This window comes from Indicator indicator, chromosome 13 (assembly GCF_027791375.1).
Source record: "Indicator indicator isolate 239-I01 chromosome 13, UM_Iind_1.1, whole genome shotgun sequence".
NCBI lineage: Eukaryota > Metazoa > Chordata > Aves > Piciformes > Indicatoridae > Indicator > Indicator indicator.
This window is the reverse complement of record NC_072022.1, coordinates 28,263,712-28,281,403: the sequence shown is the minus strand read 5'-3', so window position 1 is coordinate 28,281,403 and position 17,692 is coordinate 28,263,712. Positions and strand designations below refer to the sequence as shown.

Here is a 17,692-nt window from a genome sequence, read left to right as displayed (position 1 = left end):
GGGAGGCTGGGCAGGAGGAGTTTGGGGCAGGCTGGGCAAGAGGAGCTTGGGGCAGGCTGGGCAAGAGGAGCTTGGGGCAGGCTGGGCAGGAGGAGCTTGGGGCAAGCTGGGCAGGAGGAGCTTGGGGCAGGCTGGGCAGGAGGAGCTTGGGGCAGGCTGGGCAGGAGGGAGCTTGGGGCAGGCTGGGCAAGAGGGAGCTTGGGGCAGGCTGGGCAAGAGGAGCTTGGGGCAGGCTGGGCAAGAGGAGCTTGGGGCAGGCTGGGCAAGAGGGAGCTTGGGGCAGGCTGGGCAAGAGGAGCTTGGGGCAGGCTGGGCAGGAGGGAGCTTGGGGCAGGCTGGGCAGGAGGAGCTTGGGGCAGGCTGGGCAGGAGGAGTTTGGGGCAGGCTGGGCAAGAGGAGCTTGGGGCAGGCTGGGTAAGAGGAGCTTGGGGCAGGCTGGGCAGGAGGAGCTTGGGGCAAGCTGGGCAAGAGGAGCTTGGGGCAGGCTGGGCAGGAGGAGCTTGGGGCAGGCTGGGCAGGAGGAGCTTGGGGCAAGCTGGGCAAGAGGAGCTTGGGGCAGGCTGGGCAGGAGGAGCTTGGGGCAGGCTGGGCAAGAGGAGCTTGGGGCAGGCTGGGCAGGAGGAGCTTGGGGCAGGCTGGGCAGGAGGAGCTTGGGGCAGGCTGGGCAGGAGGAGCTTGGGGCAGGCTGGGCAGGAGGAGCTTGGGGCAGGCTGGGCAGGAGGAGCTTGGGGCAGGCTGGGCAAGAGGAGCTTGGGGCAGGCTGGGCAGGAGGAGCTTGGGGCAGGCTGGGCAAGAGGAGTTTGGGGCAGGCTGGGCAGGAGGAGCTTGGGGCAGGCTGGGCAAGAGGAGCTTGGGGCAGGCTGGGCAGGAGGAGCTTGGGGCAGGCTGGGCAAGAGGAGCTTGGGGCAGGCTGGGCAGGAGGAGCTTGGGGCAGGCTGGGCAAGAGGAGCTTGGGGCAGGCTGGGCAAGAGGAGCTTGGGGCAGGCTGGGCAGGAGGAGCTTGGGGCAGGCTGGGCAAGAGGAGCTTGGGGCAGGCTGGGCAAGAGGAGCTTGGGGCAGGCTGGGCAAGAGGAGCTTGGGGCAAGCTGGGCAAGAGGAGCTTGGGGCAGGCTGGGCAGGAGGAGCTTGGGCAGGCTGGGCAGAGGAGCTTGGGGAGGCTGGGCAGGAGGAGCTTGGGGCAGGCTGGGCAGGAGGAGCTTGGGGCAGGCTGGGCAGGAGGAGCTTGGGGCAGGCTGGGCAAGAGGAGCTTGGGGCAGGCTGGGCAGGAGGAGCTTGGGGCAAGCTGGGCAAGAGGAGCTTGGGGCAGGCTGGGCAGGAGGGAGCTTGGGGCAGGCTGGGCAGGAGGAGCTTGGGGCAGGCTGGGCAGGAGGAGCTTGGGGCAGGCTGGGCAGGAGGGAGCTTGGGGCAGGCTGGGCAAGAGGAGCTTGGGGCAGGCTGGGCAAGAGAAGCTTGGGGCAGGCTGGGCAAGAGGAGCTTGGGGCAGGCTGGGCAGGAGGAGTTTGGGGCAGGCTGGGCAGGAGGAGCTTGGGGCAGGCTGGGCAGGAGGGAGCTTGGGGGAGGCTGGGCAAGAGAAGCTTGGGGCAGGCTGGGCAGGAGGAGCTTGGGGGAGGCTGGGCAAGAGAAGCTTGGGGCAGGCTGGGCAAGAGGAGCTTGGGGCAGGCTGGGCAGGAGGAGCTTGGGGCAGGCTGGGCAGGAGGAGCTTGGGGCAGGCTGGGCAGGAGGGAGCTTGCGGGAGGCTGGGCAAGAGGAGCTTGGGGCAGGCTGGGCAGGAGGAGCTTGGGGCAGGCTGGGCAAGAGGAGCTTGGGGCAGGCTGGGCAGGAGGGAGCTTGGGGCAGGCTGGGCAGGAGGGAGCTTGGGGCAAGCTGGGCAGGAGGGAGCTTGCGGGAGGCTGGGCAAGAGGAGCTTGGGGCAGGCTGGGCAGGAGGAGCTTGGGGCAGGCTGGGCAGGAGGGAGCTTGGGGGAGGCTGGGCAAGAGGAGCTTGGGGCAGGCTGGGCAAGAGGAGCTTGGGGCAAGCTGGGCAAGAGGAGCTTGGGGCAAGCTGCTCTAGTGGCAGGCTGGCAGCAGCAGGATTGAACTAGATGATGTCCAGAGGTCCCTTCCAAACCCTCTAGGATTCTGTGATTCCCAGAGGCCATTACTGCTCAGGTTTAGCTGGACCTGCATCACCCTACAGAAAGGACAGGGAGGTTGCAGTGGGAATTGGCAGAGATGACCTTTAGTGAGCCCCAGACCTCCAAGACATGCAACTGTCCAATAAAATCCCAAAGAAAATGAAATCCTTGAGGTTTTCCCTAAGGGGCTGTGTTCACAGAGTCACAGAATGACTCATGGTGGAAGGGACCTCAGAGCTCATCTGCTCCAGCCTCCCACCATGGGCAGGGACTCCTCTCAGCCAGGCTCAGCTGCTCAAGACTCATCCAACCTGGCCTTGAACACCCCCAGGAAGCATCCACAGCCTCCCCAGGCAGACTCTCACCACCCTCACACTGCAGAACTTCTTCCTCAGCTCCACTCTAACCCTGCTCTGCCTCAGCTCCAAACCATTCCTCCTTGGCCTGTCTCAGACACCCTCAGCAAAAGTCTCTCTGCAGCCTTCCTGCAGGATCCCTTCAGGTCCTGGCAGGCAGCTCTGAGGTCCCCCTGGAGCCTTCTCCTCTCCAGACTGCACACCCCCAGCTCCCTCAGTCTGGCCTCACAGCAGAGCTGCTCCAGCCCTTGGAGCATCCTTGTGGGCTCCTAGCTCCTCCCAGGGGATGAGCTGCTCCCTGCTGACTCATGGCTGCAAGCTCAGGATGCTCTTTCTTGCTGGTGAAGTCCAAAATGTTTGAGACCTTCTTCTCCATCTTCCCTGCAGAGCTTGTTTGCAGAACCGCTGTCTATCCAGAGTCACTCTGTCCAAGTCCTGAAGGCCCTGTGGGAGAAGACTCAGCTGAAGGGGACACACAGTTTTGAAACTGCCATGATCCAGTCAACGTTTCCACACCAGAAGGTCAGCTTGGGTTTGCCCTCAGGGAACAAAGCAGCAGCAGAACTTTGTCCTGCCCCCCAGAACAGCTGTGCAAAGACCTTTCCAATGACTGCAGCAAGTCCTGGCAGTGCTCAGACCACCAAAACCAACCCTCTGGCCAGGCACCCTCCCCTTCTTGGTCTTAGGTCTGGCATCTTCCAAGCCTTTCTGCTTGGTGCCATGCTCTAGGTGGAGTGAGGTAGGCTGAGAGCTGGCTGAAGGACAGAGCTCAGAGGGTTGTGATCAGTGGGGCAGGGTCTGCCTGGGGACCTGTGGTGTCCCCCTGGGGTCAGGATTGTGATCAATGGGGCAGGGTCTGCCTGGGGACCTGTGGTGTCCCCCTGGGGTCAGGATTGAGATCAATGGGGCAGGGTCTGCCTGGGAACCTGTGGCTGGTGCTGGTCCCCTGGGGTCAGGCCTGGCTCCAGTCTTGTCCAACAGCTTCATCAATGACCTGGATGGAAGGACTGAGTGGACCCTGGGCCAGATTGCTGATGGGACCACACTGGAGGAGTGGCTGAGACCCCCCAGGCTGTGCTGCCTTCAGCCAGACCTGGCCAGACTAAGAGCTGGGGCAGAGGAACCTCAGAAAGTTCAAGCAGGGCAAGGGCAGAGTCCTGCAGCTGGGGAGGAGCAGCAGGACTGGGGATGGAGGAGCTGCTGGGGAGCAGCTCTGTGGAGAAGGACCTGGGAGTGCTGAGGGACAGCAAAGTCACCAGGAGCCAGCAGTGTGCCCTTGGGGGCAAGGAGGGCAGTGGTGTCCTGGGGTGGATGAGGAAGAGTGTGGGCAGCAGGGCAAGGGAGGTTCTCCTGCCCCTCTGCTCTGCCCTGCTGAGGGCACAGCTGGAATATTGTGTCCAGGTCTGGGCTCCCCAGTTCAAGGGACAGAGAACTGCTGGAGAGAGTCCAGGGGAGGCTGCAGAGCTGCTGAGGGGCCTGGAGCAGCTCTGTGAGGAGCAAAGGCTGAGAGCCCTGGGGCTGAGAGCCTGCAGAAGAGCAGCCCCAGAGGGATCTGAGCAATGCCCAACAAGAGCTAAAGGCTGGGGGGCAAGAGGCTGGGGCCAGGCTCTGCTCAGTGGTGCCCAGGGACAGGCCAAGGGGCACAAAGTGGAGCCCAGGAGGTTCCATGTGAGCAGGAGGAGAAAGTTGTTTGGTGTGAGGGTGCTGGAGAGCTGGAGCAGGCTGGCCAGAGATGTTGTGGAGTGTCCTTGTGTGGAGAGCTTCCAAAGCTACCTGGACACTGTGGTCCATGGCAGGGAGGTTGGAACCAGATGATCTTTATGGTCCCTTCCCACACCTTCTTTGAGTCCATCCTGGGCAAGCTGCTGTGGGTGCGCTGCTTTGGCAGGGGGTTGGAGCTCCAGAGGTCCCTTCCAAGCCCCCAGCAGGTTGTGGGCTGTGGGCTGTGCCCTGCATGCCTGTGGCAGGCAGTGTGGTGTGGAGCTGACTCCCAGCACGTTTCTGCCTTTCCCTGGGCAGCCTCTTCCTGCCCACCAGGAATGTTTCTCCAAGGCAGCTCGGCACCAGTGCCAGCAGCAAAGCCCTTCCAGATGTCCAGCCCCACAGCATCCCCTTGAGTTGCCTCCCAGCTCTTTATCAAAGTGCACATTAGCAAAACCCAAAGCCCAAGGCATGTTCTGGAGCTGGCTGTGGATCCCTGCTCTTGACTCAGGCTGGGGACTGCTTTCTGAACCCCCCCTGGTGCCTGAGCACAGCCTGGCTGCTCAGCAGCCCTGCAGGACAGGAATCCATATTTTGGAGGCACTGGGGGCTCTCTTCTTGCCTTGCCTTGCTTTGCTGCCTGCCTTTATGGAGCAGAAGGAAATACTGCAGAGTCACTGAGGCTCTCAGGATGACGGAGCAGGGGGGATGAGATAAACCTCTCCTCTCCAGTTAGGCTTTTGGCTCTCCTTCCCCTGCTTCCCCTCCTGAAGCAAGTGGATGATTGCAAGCACAACAGAGCACAGAGTAAGAAAGAAAGATTGCTGCAGTGATATTTCAGGGGCTTTGTTCCCTGCCAGTCTTGACTTGGCTCATTGTGGCCATGGAAAGATTCTTTGAGAGGCTGGAGAAGCTCCCAGGTCATTCTCCTCCTCTGAGAGCAGCACCACTATGCTCTTGGCCATTGTGGATCAAATCATGGAATCAGAGAACTGGCAGGGCTGGAAGGGACCTCAGCCAGTCCCAGCGCCCCTGCCATGGGCAGGGACACCTCACACCAAAGCAGGTTGCTCACAGCCACCTCCAGCCTGGCTGCAAAAACCTCCAGGGATGAGGCTTCCACCACCTCCCTGGGCAACCTGTGCCAGTCTCTCACCACCCTCCTGGGGAAGAATTTCTTCCTCACATCCAATCTGAATCTCCCCATTTTCAGTTTTGCTCCATTCCCCCCAGTCCTATCACTTCCTGACACCCTCAAAAGTCCCTCCCCAGCTTTCTTGGAGCCCCTTCAGATCCTGGAAGGCCACAAGAAGGTCTCCTCAGAGCCTTCTCCTCTCCAGCCTGCACAACCCCAACTCTCTGTCTCCAGAGCAGAGCAGCTCCAGCCCTCTGCTCATCCTTGTGGCCCTTCTCTGGACACCTTCCAGCACCTCCAGATCCTTCCTGGAACAGAGGCTCCAGAACTGTTCCCAGAGCTCCAGGTGTGGTCTCAGCAGAGTGGAGCAGAGGGCAAGAATCCCCTCCCTGCCCTGCTGGCCACAATTCTCTTGCTGCAGCCCAGGCTCTGCTTGGCTCTGAGGGCTGCAAGTGCTCACTGCTGGCTCCTGCTGAGCTTCTACTTCACCAGCACCCCCAAGGCCTTTCCTTCAGGGCTGCTCTCCAGCCAGTCCCTGCCCAGCCTGGATCAGGGATTGCCCTGACCCAACTGCAGGACCTTGCCCTTGGTCTTGTTGAACCTCCTGAGGTTGGCTTGTGCCCACCTCTCCAGACTGTCCATGTCCCTCTGGATGGATCCCTTCCCTCCAGCCTGTCTGCTGCACCACACAGCTTGGTGTCATTGGTGAACTTGCTGAGGATGCATCAATCATGGAACTGTTTGGGTTGCAAAATCCCTTCAAGATCATTGAGTCCAACCAGCAACCCAACCCCACCTTGGCCCCAGGTGCCATGGCCACAGGTTCCTGGAACCCCTCCAGGGATGGGGACTCCACCACCTCCCTGGGCAGCCTGTGCCAGTCCCTGCTCAGGCATTTCTGTACCTCCATGTAATTGATGTAGTTGATGACTGTGATGGTGCTGGAGATGCCTCCTGCTTAGCACCTTCAGCCCTGGCAAGTGGTGTGCCCACAGGAGCCTCACAGAAGAGGACCTGTGGGCACCTCCTGGGCATCCCTCTGTGATGTTAGGGTTTAATGGTGCAGCAGTTCAGCTCCTGAGGGGGTTTGGTTTCTCTGCTTGTTGGCCCAGGACCTGGAGCATGTGCAGATGCAGCTGGAGGAGGTGAGGTTCTTTGATTTGTTTGGCTACAGTGAGGAAGCAGGAGCCTGGCAGTGCTTCATGTGCAACAACCCAGAGAAGGCAGCAGGTGAGTGCCAGCCTGGGGGCCTCTGCCTGGGGCTGGGGGGGTCCTGGTGGGGCTGAGAATGGGGAGGAGCTCATAAGGGAGGGCCATGAGGGGAATCACAGAACTGGTTTGGTTGGAAGAGACCTTCAGGATGGAGTTCAAGCCTCAACCCAGCACTGCCAGCTCAGCACCAAACCATGGCCCTCAGCACCACATCTCCACAGCTGTGAAACCCCTCCAGGCATGGGGACTGCACCACTGCCCTGGGCAGCCTGGGCCAGATTGGGAAACCTCTTGGGGAAGAAATTGTTCCTCATGGCCAACTTAAACCTCTCCTGGGGCCACTTGAGGCTGTTTCCTCTTCTCCTGTTACTTGCTCCTAAGGAGCAGAGCCCAAGCCCCCTGGCTCCAGCCTCCTCTCAGGGAGCTGCAGAGAGCAATGAGGTCTCCCTCAGCCTCCTCTTCTCCAGGCTGCAGGGACACCTCCCACCAGCCCAGGCTGCTCAAGGCCTCATCCAGCCTGGCCTTGAACACCTGCAGGCAGGAGGCAGCCACAGCGTCCCTGGGCAGCCTGTGCCAGGCTCTCCTCACCCTCACTGTGCACCTCCAGCCTCAATCTGCCCTCTGCCAGCTCCAATCCTTTCCCTCTCACCCCTGAAGTGGTGAGAACTGCAAAAGTCTCTTTGCATTCCAGAGCCTTTGAGATCTGAGATGCTTCTGAAAGACAAGCAAGGAATTCCTGCCTCTCAGCAATGCTGTTTAGCAACCAAATTCTTCTTCCAGGAGTAATTCAGAGGCAAATTCCTCTCCTGCTGTTGTCTTTTGTTTGCTGAACTTGGGGCTTGTTGCACTTTTTGGTCTGCTGTGTTGCAAGATGCCATTTATCCTCCAGCCTGAGGAAAGCTTCATGCCTTGGAGCCTGCAGCTCCCCTTAGGATGCCAGATCCAGGATGGGTTGGGTGTAGCTGGGAGGATTTTGGGTGCCAGACAATCCTTGGAGGTGGAGTTTGTGAGGCAAGAGGCTGTTAGGCTTAAGCAACGTGGTGGAGGGACCCAAGGTGGGAATTCAGCTGGGGGGGGTGGGAAGTTGCTCATCCATTCCTCTGGCTGCAAAGGCTTCCTTCCCCAGGGGCTGTGAATCATCTCCACTTGGCTTTTCCTGCCCCCCAGGAAGAGCATTCCCACAAACCCTGCTCCTCTGCTCAGACAGGTCCTGACTCTGCATCTGGGATCAGAGCAAGGCCAACCAGGTTCTTCTGAGTTCCTTTGGATTCCAGCCACTCAGGCACAGCTAGAAAAGTCTGAGCTGGTGGTTAGTCTGTGCCCCCTGTCAGGAAGATAGGGCCTCCAAGAGCCCAAGAGTGCTCAGGGACACTGGCAGAGGTGGCTCTGTCCCACAACTGAGGGGGGTCTGATACCACTGCAGCCCCAAACCCCCAGGACTGAGCCATTGTGGAGTGACCAAAATTAGAGAATCATCAGAGAATGGACTGGAAAGGACTGGAAAGGCTTGGACCTTCCAAGCCCACTCAGCCCACCCCCCCCCTGCAGCTAACAGGGACATCCCCAGCTAGAGCAGGCTGCTCACAGCCCCAGCTGACCTCACCTGGAATGGTTGTAGGGATTGGGCATCTCCCACCTCTCTGGGCAGCCTGGGCCAGGCTCTCACCACCATCATCATAACAAATTCCTTCCTTCAGCCTGACTCTCCCTCTTTCAGTTCAAACCATCCTCCCCTGCCCTGTCACAACAGGACCTGCTCAGAAGTCAGTCCCCAGCTTTCTTCTGGTCCCCTTTGAGCACTGGAAGGCCACCAGCAGATCCCTCAAATGCTGTAGGAAGCAAGCAAGCCTCTGATTCCCTCTGTCCCAGCCAGGCTGGATGAAATCCCTCAGCCCAGAGCTGCTGTGCAGGACTGGGGGGAATGGAGCAAAACTAGAAGTGGGGAGATTCAGATTGGATGTGAGGAAGAAATTCTTCCCCAGGAGGGTGGTGAGAGACTGGCACAGGTTGCCCAGGGAGGTTGTGGAAGCCTCATCCCTGGAGGTTTTTGCAGCCAGGCTGGAGGTGGCTGTGAGCAACCTGCTTTGGTGTGAGGTGTCCCTGCCCATGGCAGGGGGGTTGGAGCTGGCTGAGCCTTGAGGTCTCTTCCAACCCTGACAACTCTGTGATTCTATGATCTAGGGCTGCAGCAGCAGTGAGGAGCAGAGCATGACCCCTTCCCATCCTGCAAATCCCAGTTGTAATTCCCTCTGGAAGCTAAACCTTGGCCACTTTCCTCTTCCTTCAGTCCACCTCCTTCCAAGAGCTGCCTGCCTGCAGAGACAGAAATATTTATGATCTTCCTGGAGTAGCTGCTGCAGCCCCCCCTCACCCCCAGCCTGTCCCTCTGCCAACACAAACAAGGCTGTTGAAGAGGGACACTCTCCACCCAGGTCTGAGGAGCTCTGTTTGCCTCCTTTGCTTGGCTCCTGCCAGCCAGGAGGTGCCCCCCCCCCCGCCCCCCCCCATAAAAAAAGCTGTCAGGAAACCTTGGAAAGCCCCAGGTGCTGCTTTTGGTGGCTGCTCTTGGCCACCTTGATCTTCAGCATCACCACAACCCTCTGGCCTCTGAAAGGGTCACCCACGGGCAGCAGCAAACACTAGAAGGAAAAGGAACAAAAACCCCAAACCCTCTTTGCTGGTTGAGCTCTCAGGTGAAGTGTGTGAGCCTGGCCAGCCAGGAGGCAACTGAGCCTCTGCCAGAGGCTGGGAAGGGCTCCAAGGCCACCATCCCATCACAACCCAGCACTGCTCTGACTGCTTGCACCTTGGGCTGCTCTCCAGTCCATCTGCTCCACCAAGGCCTGGCTTAGCAGGGCAAAAACAGACCAGAAAGGGAAAAAGCAAACCCAGCTGTGGGCTGAGAGACTCCTCCTTTGCTCCATGTGTGAAGAGCAGTGGCTCGAGGTCACTCTGTGCTCTAAAGGTGATCCTCTGCCTGGGCTTCAAAGGTGGTGCTGAGCCCCTTGCTGTGGTTTGAGGGTGGTGGTGATCCTCTTGCTGTGGTTTGAGGGTGGTGGTGATCCTCTTGCTGTGGTTTGAGGGTGGTGGTGATCCTCTTGCTGTGGTTTGAGGGTGGTGGTGATCCTCTTGCTGTGGTTTGGAGGTTATAGTGATCCCCTTGCTGTGGTTTGAGGGTGGTGGTGATCCTCTTGCTGTGGTTTGGAGGTTATAGTGATCCCCTTGCTGTGGTTTGAGGGTGGTGGTGATCCTCTTGCTGTGGTTTGGAGGTTATAGTGATCCTCTTGCTGTGGTTTGAGGGTGGTGGTGATCCTCTTGCTGTGGTTTGGAGGTTATAGTGATCCTCTTGCTGTGGTTTGGAGGTTATAGTGATCCTCTTGCTGTGGTTTGGAGGTTATAGTGATCCCCTTGCTGTGGTTTGAGGGTGGTGGTGATCCTCTTGCTGTGGTTTGGAGGTTATAGTGATCCCCTTGCTGTGGTTTGAGGGTGGTGGTGATCCCCTTGCTGTGGTTTGGAGGTTATAGTGATCCCCTTGCTGTGGTTTGGAGGTTATAGTGATCCCCTTGCTGTGGTTTGGAGGTTATAGTGATCCCCTTGCTGTGGTTTGGAGGTTATAGTGATCCCCTTGCTGTGGTTTGGAGGTTATAGTGATCCCCTTGCTGTGGTTTGGAGGTTATAGTGATCCCCTTGCTGTGGTTTGGAGGTTATAGTGATCCCCTTGCTGTGGTTTGAGGGTGGTGGTGATCCCCTTGCTGTGGTTTGGAGGTTATAGTGATCCCCTTGCTGTGGTTTGGAGGTTATAGTGATCCCCTTGCTGTGGTTTGGAGGTTATAGTGATCCCCTTGCTGTGGTTTGGAGGTTATAGTGATCCCCTTGCTGTGGTTTGGAGGTTATAGTGATCCCCTTGCTGTGGTTTGGAGGTTATAGTGATCCCCTTGCTGTGGTTTGGAGGTTATAGTGATCCTCTTGCTGTGGTTTGAAGGTGAACTGACCACAGCCACAACTCTTTCTCCGAACCACTCAAAGATCTCTTCCAGCCTCCAAAGCTGTAAGATTCTAGGGAGGGAGGGCAGAGATAACCTCCTGGCTGTGTGTTCCCCTCCCCAGAGGTCAACCAGGCAGGGCAGCCCCTGATGGAGGGCAAGCTGAAGGAGAAGCAGGTCCGCTGGAAGTTCATCAAGCGCTGGAGGACTCGCTACTTCACCCTGGCTGGCAACCAGCTGCTCTTCAGGAAAGGCAAATCTGTGAGTCACAGCAGCAGCCTGGGCTCCCCCCTGCCAGCCCCCTCCCCAAGGCACCTGGGATGGGTTAGAAAATTACCACCCCACCCCCCAGCATTAAATTGCCAGAGCACACAGAATCACAGAATCCACCAACCAGCTGGGAAAAGACCTCAGAGATCAGCAAGTCCAACACCTAACACCTCCTGCAACTAAACCACAGCTCCAGGGGCCACATCCAAGCTTTGTCTGAACACCTTCAGGGATGGGGACTCCACCACCTCCCTGGGCAGCACATTCCAGTAGCTAATTGCTCTGGTGAGCATGGCAGGGAGGTTGGAGCTAGAATGATGCTTGTGGTCCCTTCCAACCCTGACTGATTCTATGACTCTATGACTCTATGACTCTGACTCCATGACTCTTTGATTCCATGACTCTTTGATTCCATGACTCTTTGATTCCATGACTCTTTGATTCCATGACTCTGTGATTCTCTGACTCTGTGATTCTCTCTCTGATTCCATGACTCTGATTCTCTCTCTGATTCTCTGACCCTATGATTCTCTCTCTGATTCCATGACTCTATGATTCTCTGACTCTATGATTCTCTCTCTGATTCTCTGACTCTATGATTCTCTCTCTGATTCCATGACTCTGATTCTCTCTCTGATTCTCTGACCCTATGATTCTCTCTCTGATTCCATGACTCTGATTCTCTCTCTGATTCTCTGACTCTATGATTCTCTCTCTGATTCCATGACTCTGATTCTCTCTCTGATTCTCTGACCCTATGATTCTCTCTCTGATTCCATGACTCTGATTCTCTCTCTGATTCTCTGACCCTATGATTCTCTCTCTGATTTCATGACTCTATGATTCTCTGACTCTATGATTCTCTCTCTGATTCTCTGACTCTATGATTCTCTCTCTGATTCCATGACTCTATGATTCTCTCTCTGATTCCATGACTCTATGATTCTCTCTCTGATTCTCTGACTCTATGATTCTCTGATTCCATGACTCTATGATTCTCTCTCTGATTCTCTGACTCTATGATTCTCTGATTCCATGACTCTATGATTCTCTCTATGATTCTCTGACCCTATGATTCTCTCTCTGATTCCATGACTCTATGATTCTCTCTCTGATTCTCTGACTCTATGATTCTCTGATTCCATGACTCTATGATTCTCTCTATGATTCTCTGACCCTATGATTCTCTCTCTGATTCCATGACTCTATGATTCCCTGATTCCATGACTCTATGATTCCCTGATTCCATGACTCTATGATTCTCTCTCTGATTCTCTGACTCTATGATTCTTTCTGTGCCCAGCTCAGGCTGAGAGCTGTGTTTGCAAGCAAAGCTACCATCTGCAATGGGATGCAATGGATGTCTACAAAACATCCAACAGCTACAGCTATTTACAGCTCTCTGCAATTCAGAAGCATTAGAAATTATCCAATATTTACAGCTCTCTGCAATTTAGAAGCATAAAAAACTCTCCAACACTTACAGCTCTTTGCAGGTATCTGTAAGCATAGCAAACCTCCAACACTTACAGCTCTTTGCAGGTATTTACAATTCATAAACATACAAAACAGAGAATAAGAGAATAAGGGACTTGTCAGGGCTGGAAGGGACCTCAAGGATCAGCCAGTTCCACCCCCACCCCCTGCCATGGCCAGGGACACCTCCCACCAGCTCAGGTTGCTCAAGTACTCATCCAAGCTGGCCTTGAACCCCTTCAGGGATGGGGACTCCACCTCCTCCCTGGGCAGCCTGAGCCAATCCCTGACCACTCTGGCAGCAAAGAAGTTTGTTCCTCCTCTCCAGCCTAACCTCACCCTGGCACATTTCAGGACATTTCCTCTCCTTCTATCACCTGAGACTAGGGAGCAGAGCCCAACCCCCACCTGGCTGCAGCCTCCTCTCAGGAGCTGCAGAGAGCAATGAGGTCTCCCTCAGCCTCCTCTGCTCCAGGCTGCACACCCCCAGCTCCCTCAGCTGCTCCTCCCCAGCCCTGCTCCCCAGACCCTTCCCCAGCTTGGTTGTCCTGGCAGAAGCTCTACCAGGTGATGCTGGCTGCAGGGAGGTTGGCCTGGGTGACCTTGGAAGGTCCCTTCTGACCCCAACCATCCCATGGTTGACCAGCTTGGTTCTCTCTCCCTTGTGCTGCAGCAGGAGGCCCCTGAGGGGTGTCCCATCGAGCTCAGCAACGTGCAGAGTGTCAGAGTGGTGACCAAGAAGCGCAGGGACCGCAGCCTGCCCAGGGCCTTTGAGATCTTCACCGACACCAAGACCTTCGTCTTCAAGGCCAAGGATGAGAGGAACGCAGAGGAGTGGCTGCAGTGCATCAGCCTGGCTGTGGCACAGGCCAGAGAGAGGGAGAGCCAAGAGGCCACCACCTACCTCTAGAGCCACTGCTGGCACCTCCTTGGCTGTGCCAGCAAACCAAACGTGGGTGCAGAGCATCTCTGTGGAGCTGTTGGCATCTCCTTGGCTGTGCCAGCAAACCAAACGTGGGTGCAGAGCATCTCTGTGGAGCTCTTGGCACCTCCTTGGATCTTTAACTCCTTGGATTTCTTTTTCCTCCTTTTTTTTTCTTTGTTTGCTGCTGCTTTTTTTGATTCCCCTTTCCTGACTGAGTGGAAGTCAAAAAGTTGCTTTGTCCTCTCCAAAACTTCTCCCAAATGGTTCCCAGTTTGTTTCATTTCCCTTTGTACCCTCAAATGATTCCAATATCGAGGAAGAGCTGAAAGAAAAGGTTGAAAGGGAGAGAGGAGAGGGAGGGGAGAGGGAGGGGAGAGGAAGGGGAGGGGGAGGGGAGGGGGAGGGGAGGGGGAGAGGGAGAGGAGAGGAGAGGAGAGGAGAGGAGAGGAGAGGAGAGGAGAGGAGAGGAGAGGAGAGGAGAGGAGAGGAGAGGAGAGGAGAGGAGAGGAGAGGAGAGGAGAGGAGAGGAGAGGAGAGGAGAGGAGAGGAGAGGAGAGGAGGAGAGGAGAGGAGAGGAGAGGAGAGGAGAGGAGAGGAGAGGAGAGGAGAGGAGAGGAGAGGAGAGGAGAGGAGAGGAGGAAAAAAACAATGAACAAACAAATAAGAAGCAGCTTGCAAGGGAAGAAATGAAGCTGAAGATCATTCCCAGGCTGAGGAGAAATGAAAGCTGGGATTTTCCTACCTAGAAAAACTGGAACTTTAGCAAAAGGTGAGATTTCTGTGGCCAAAAAAGTTAAGAGGGAGGAAAAGAATGAAAAGGGGGGAGGAGGGAATGGGGGAGTAATTAATTTTAATGATCTTTATTGAAGAGCAGCAGGGGCTGGGGAGGGGGCAGTGGTGCTGGGGACTTGCGAAAGCTCTTGGGGAACAGGGAGCAAGAGGAATGACCTGGACTAGAAATTGGGATCCAAGTCTGTTGAGCAGTGGTGGTGCTGCTGAGTCCAGCCTGTTCTCTGTGCTCACCACGAGGGTTGTGCCTCCCAGCACAGCTCTGCCTGCTGGAGGGGCAGAGGGATCTACAGAGGGACCTGGCCAGACTGGATCCATGGGGAGAGGCCAAAGGGATGAGGCTCAACAAGGCCAAGGGCTGGGTCCTGCACTTGAGGCACAACCCCCCAGGAAGGCTCCAGGCTTGGGGCAGAGTGGTTGGGAACTGTCAGGTGGGAAGGACCTGGGGGTGAAGGTCAACAGCAGCTGGAGATGAGTCAGGGGGTGCCCAGGTGGGCAAGAAGGGCAGCAGCAGCCTGGGCTGGAGCAGCAATGGTCTGGGCAGCAGCAGCAGGGCAGGGATTGTCCTCCCACACTGGGCAATGGGGAGGTTGCACCTCAGATCAGTTTTGGGCAAGAAGGACATTGAGAGGCTGGAGCAGGGCCAGAGAAGGGCAATGAAGTTGGGGAAAGGTCTGGAGAACAGGGCTGGGGAGGAGCAGCTGAGGGAGCTGGGGGTGTGCAGCCTGGAGAAGAGGAGGCTGAGAGAGACCTCATTGCTCTCTACAGCTCCTGAGAGGAGGCTGGAGCCAGGGGGGGGTTGGGCTCTGCTCCCAAGGAACAGGTGATAGAAGGAGAGCAACTGGCCTTAAATTGTGCCAGGGGAGCATTAGGTTGGAGAGGAGGAACAATTTCTTTGCTGCCAGAGTGGTCAGGGATTGGCACAGGCTGCCCAGGGAGGTGGTGGAGTCCCCATGCCTGGAGGTGCTACAGAAACCTGTGGCCATGGCACTTGTGGGCATGGTTTGGTGGCCATGGTGGGGTTGGGTTGCTGGTGGGGCTGGATGACCTCAGAGGGCTTTCCCAACTGGAATGGTTCTCTGGCTGTGTTTATGGGGCACTGGTGGAGTCATGGCCCTCCCCCATGGCTTACAACCTCCCTTTGAGTCTCAGCGTGATGGAGACACAGCAGAGTGATGCAGTCAGGGAGGGGCTGGGGGCTGGGCCAAGGACAGAGCTCTGTGCTGTAAGGAGCTTAGCCACACTTCCCCTGCCTCCAATCAAATCTTGGAATCAAACAAAAGCCAAATTGGCCTGGCAGCTGACTCTGGAAGGAGAAAGAGAGAAAGCAGCAGCCTCTCTGGGATGAGAGCAGGGAGATTTAGAAAGAAAGAAGGAAATAAATCCCATTTTTTGCATGTTTCCTTCTGGAGCAAATATAGAAACCATTTCTTATTGATCCTGTTGGAAACAGCATCCATGGTGCAGCAAGAGGAGTGTGTGCCCAGGGCAGGGCAGGTTCTGCTCACCATCTGCTCTGCCCTGCTGAGGCCACAGCTGGAGTCCTGGGGTCAGTTCTGGGCTCCCCAGTTCCACAGAGACAGAGAACTGCTGGAGAGAGTCCAGGGGAGGCTGCAGAGCTGCTGAGGGGCCTGGAGCAGCTCTGTGAGGAGCAAAAGCTGAGAGCCCTGAGGCTGAGAGCCTCAGAAGAGCAGCCCCAGAGGGATCTGAGCAATGCTCAGCAAGAGCTAAAGGCTGGGGGGCAAGAGGCTGGGGCCAGGCTCTGCTCAGTGCTGCCCAGGGACAGGCCAAGGGGCACAAACTGGAACCCAGGAGGCTCCATGTGAGCAGGAGGAGAAAGTTGTTTGGTGTGAGGGTGCTGGAGGGCTGGAGCAGGCTGGCCAGAGAGGTTGTGGAGTCTCCTTCTTTGGAGACTTTCAAGGCCCACCTGGCTGTGTTGCTGTGGGACCTGCCCTGGGTGGCCCTGCCTTGGCAGGGGGGTTGGATGGGATGATCCTCAGGGTCCCTTCCAGCCCCTACCCTTCTGTGATTCTGATTCCAGATTGAATTCTCTTCTGCTCTCTGAACACAGGAGGTGTTTGTAGCTCCTGCTGAGCTGCATTCCTTGCTTGGTTCCTTCCTCCCTGGCAGGAAGCCCTGCAGCCAACCATGAAATCAGCACAGGAGCTGCTCCTGGCCGTGGTGGAAGGTCCCTGGGCAGTGAGGGTGTCCAGCAGGGCTGGGAAAATAGCATCACAGAGTCACAGAATGGCAGGGGATGGCAGGGACCTCTGGAGATCCTCCAGTCCAAGCCCCCTGGCAGAGCAGGTCACCCAGGGCAGGTCACACAGGAACAGATGGCCCAGGATGCCATCAAGGAGAGCTCCCAGCCCAAAGCTTCTCTGCACACTGTCACAGAGTCACAGAATGGCTTGGGTTGGCTTGGCTTGGGTTGGGTTGGCTTGGGTTGGAAGAGACCTTAAAATCATCCAGTTCCAACCCCTGCCAGGGGCAGGGACACCTCCCCCCAGCCCAGCTTGCTCAAGACCTCCTCCAGCCTGGCCTTGAACACCTACAGGGAAGGGACATCCCCAGCCTCCCTGGGCAGCCTGTGCCAGGGTCTCCCCACCCTCACTGCCAAGAATTTCTTCCTCCTCTCCAATCTCATTCTACCTGGGAGTAAAGGGGGACACATAAATTTGAGTTTGAAGATCTAAAGCTGAGCCCACAGCTGGGAAACCAAACCAAAATGCAGCCCTGGCTGATCCTGCAATTCCCAGATCTGAGTTTTATGGATTCAGGACAAGGTCTGTAGGAAACCTCATCCTTCAAAATCTTGGCTGGGGCTCCTCTGGCCCTCTGTGGGAGAAGACTGCTCTGCCCTTCCTGGAAGAGCTGCTGTCCACCCTGAGCTCTGTGTCACCTCCCATCCATCCCTCAGGAATCCATGCCTGGAGGGGGAGTCCGTGGCCTCAAGTTACACCCCAGAACAATTGGTGCCTCAGCATCCCTGCCTCGCCCTCCTGGCACCCTGAGGAACACCCCAAGGCCTTTGGCAGGCAGGGGCTGGCTCACACCTCGAGGCTGGAGCCTGCTCTCATCATGCAGCACTTCTGCAAAGAGGACAGGAGTGTGGGCTCAGAACCACACAAACACTCAGGTTGGAACAGACCCTCAGGATCTCCAAGTCCAACCCAGAACCCTCCTCTACAAGGCTCACCCCTGAACCACAGCCCCAAGCACCACATCCAAACCACCTTCAAACACAGCCAGGCTTGGGGACTCCACCACCTCCCTGGGCAGCACATTCCAAGCCCTGACCACTCTTGATGGGAAAAAAGGTTTCCTATTGTCCAGTCTAAACCTACCCAGTGACAGCTTGAGGCCATTCCCTCTTGTTCTGTCACTAATTAGCTGTGAGAAGAGACCAGCAGCAGCCTCTCCACAACCTCCTTTCAGGTAGCTGTAGACAGCAATGAGCTCTGCCCTCAGCCTCCTCTTTTCCAAACTAACCATCCCCAGCTCCTTCAGTCTCTCTCCATCAGATTTTTTTCTCCAGGCCCTTCCCAGCTTCCTTGCCTTCCTCTGCCCTGGCTCCAGCACCTCCACATCTCTCTTGGATTGAGGTGCCCAAACTGGACACGATAGGCACTCAGTGCCATGCTCTGGTTGGGTGGGTGATCAGTTGGACTTGATGACCTTGGAGGTCTCTTCCACCCTGCTGATTCTCCATGGGTCAGCTCCATCCATGGG

The 17,692-nt window shown here is 56.8% G+C and overlaps 1 protein-coding gene across 2 annotated transcripts in view; it reads left to right on the top strand.

Moving 5' to 3' along the window:
- Positions 1–13,156, top strand: part of VEPH1 (ventricular zone expressed PH domain containing 1) — a 71,990-nt gene extending 58,834 nt beyond the window's left edge. Inside the window, exons 10-13 of one of the 2 annotated variants that reach the window (XM_054386079.1) lie at positions 2,857–2,991; positions 6,418–6,535; positions 10,625–10,761; positions 12,920–13,156. In XM_054386079.1, the coding sequence (XP_054242054.1) occupies positions 2,857–2,991; positions 6,418–6,535; positions 10,625–10,761; positions 12,920–13,156 (627 nt within the window). The remainder of the gene's footprint in view (positions 1–2,856; positions 2,992–6,417; positions 6,536–10,624; positions 10,762–12,919) is intronic. The other variant, XM_054386080.1, reaches the window with a different exon arrangement.
- The last annotated feature ends 4,536 nt before the right edge of the window (positions 13,157–17,692 follow it).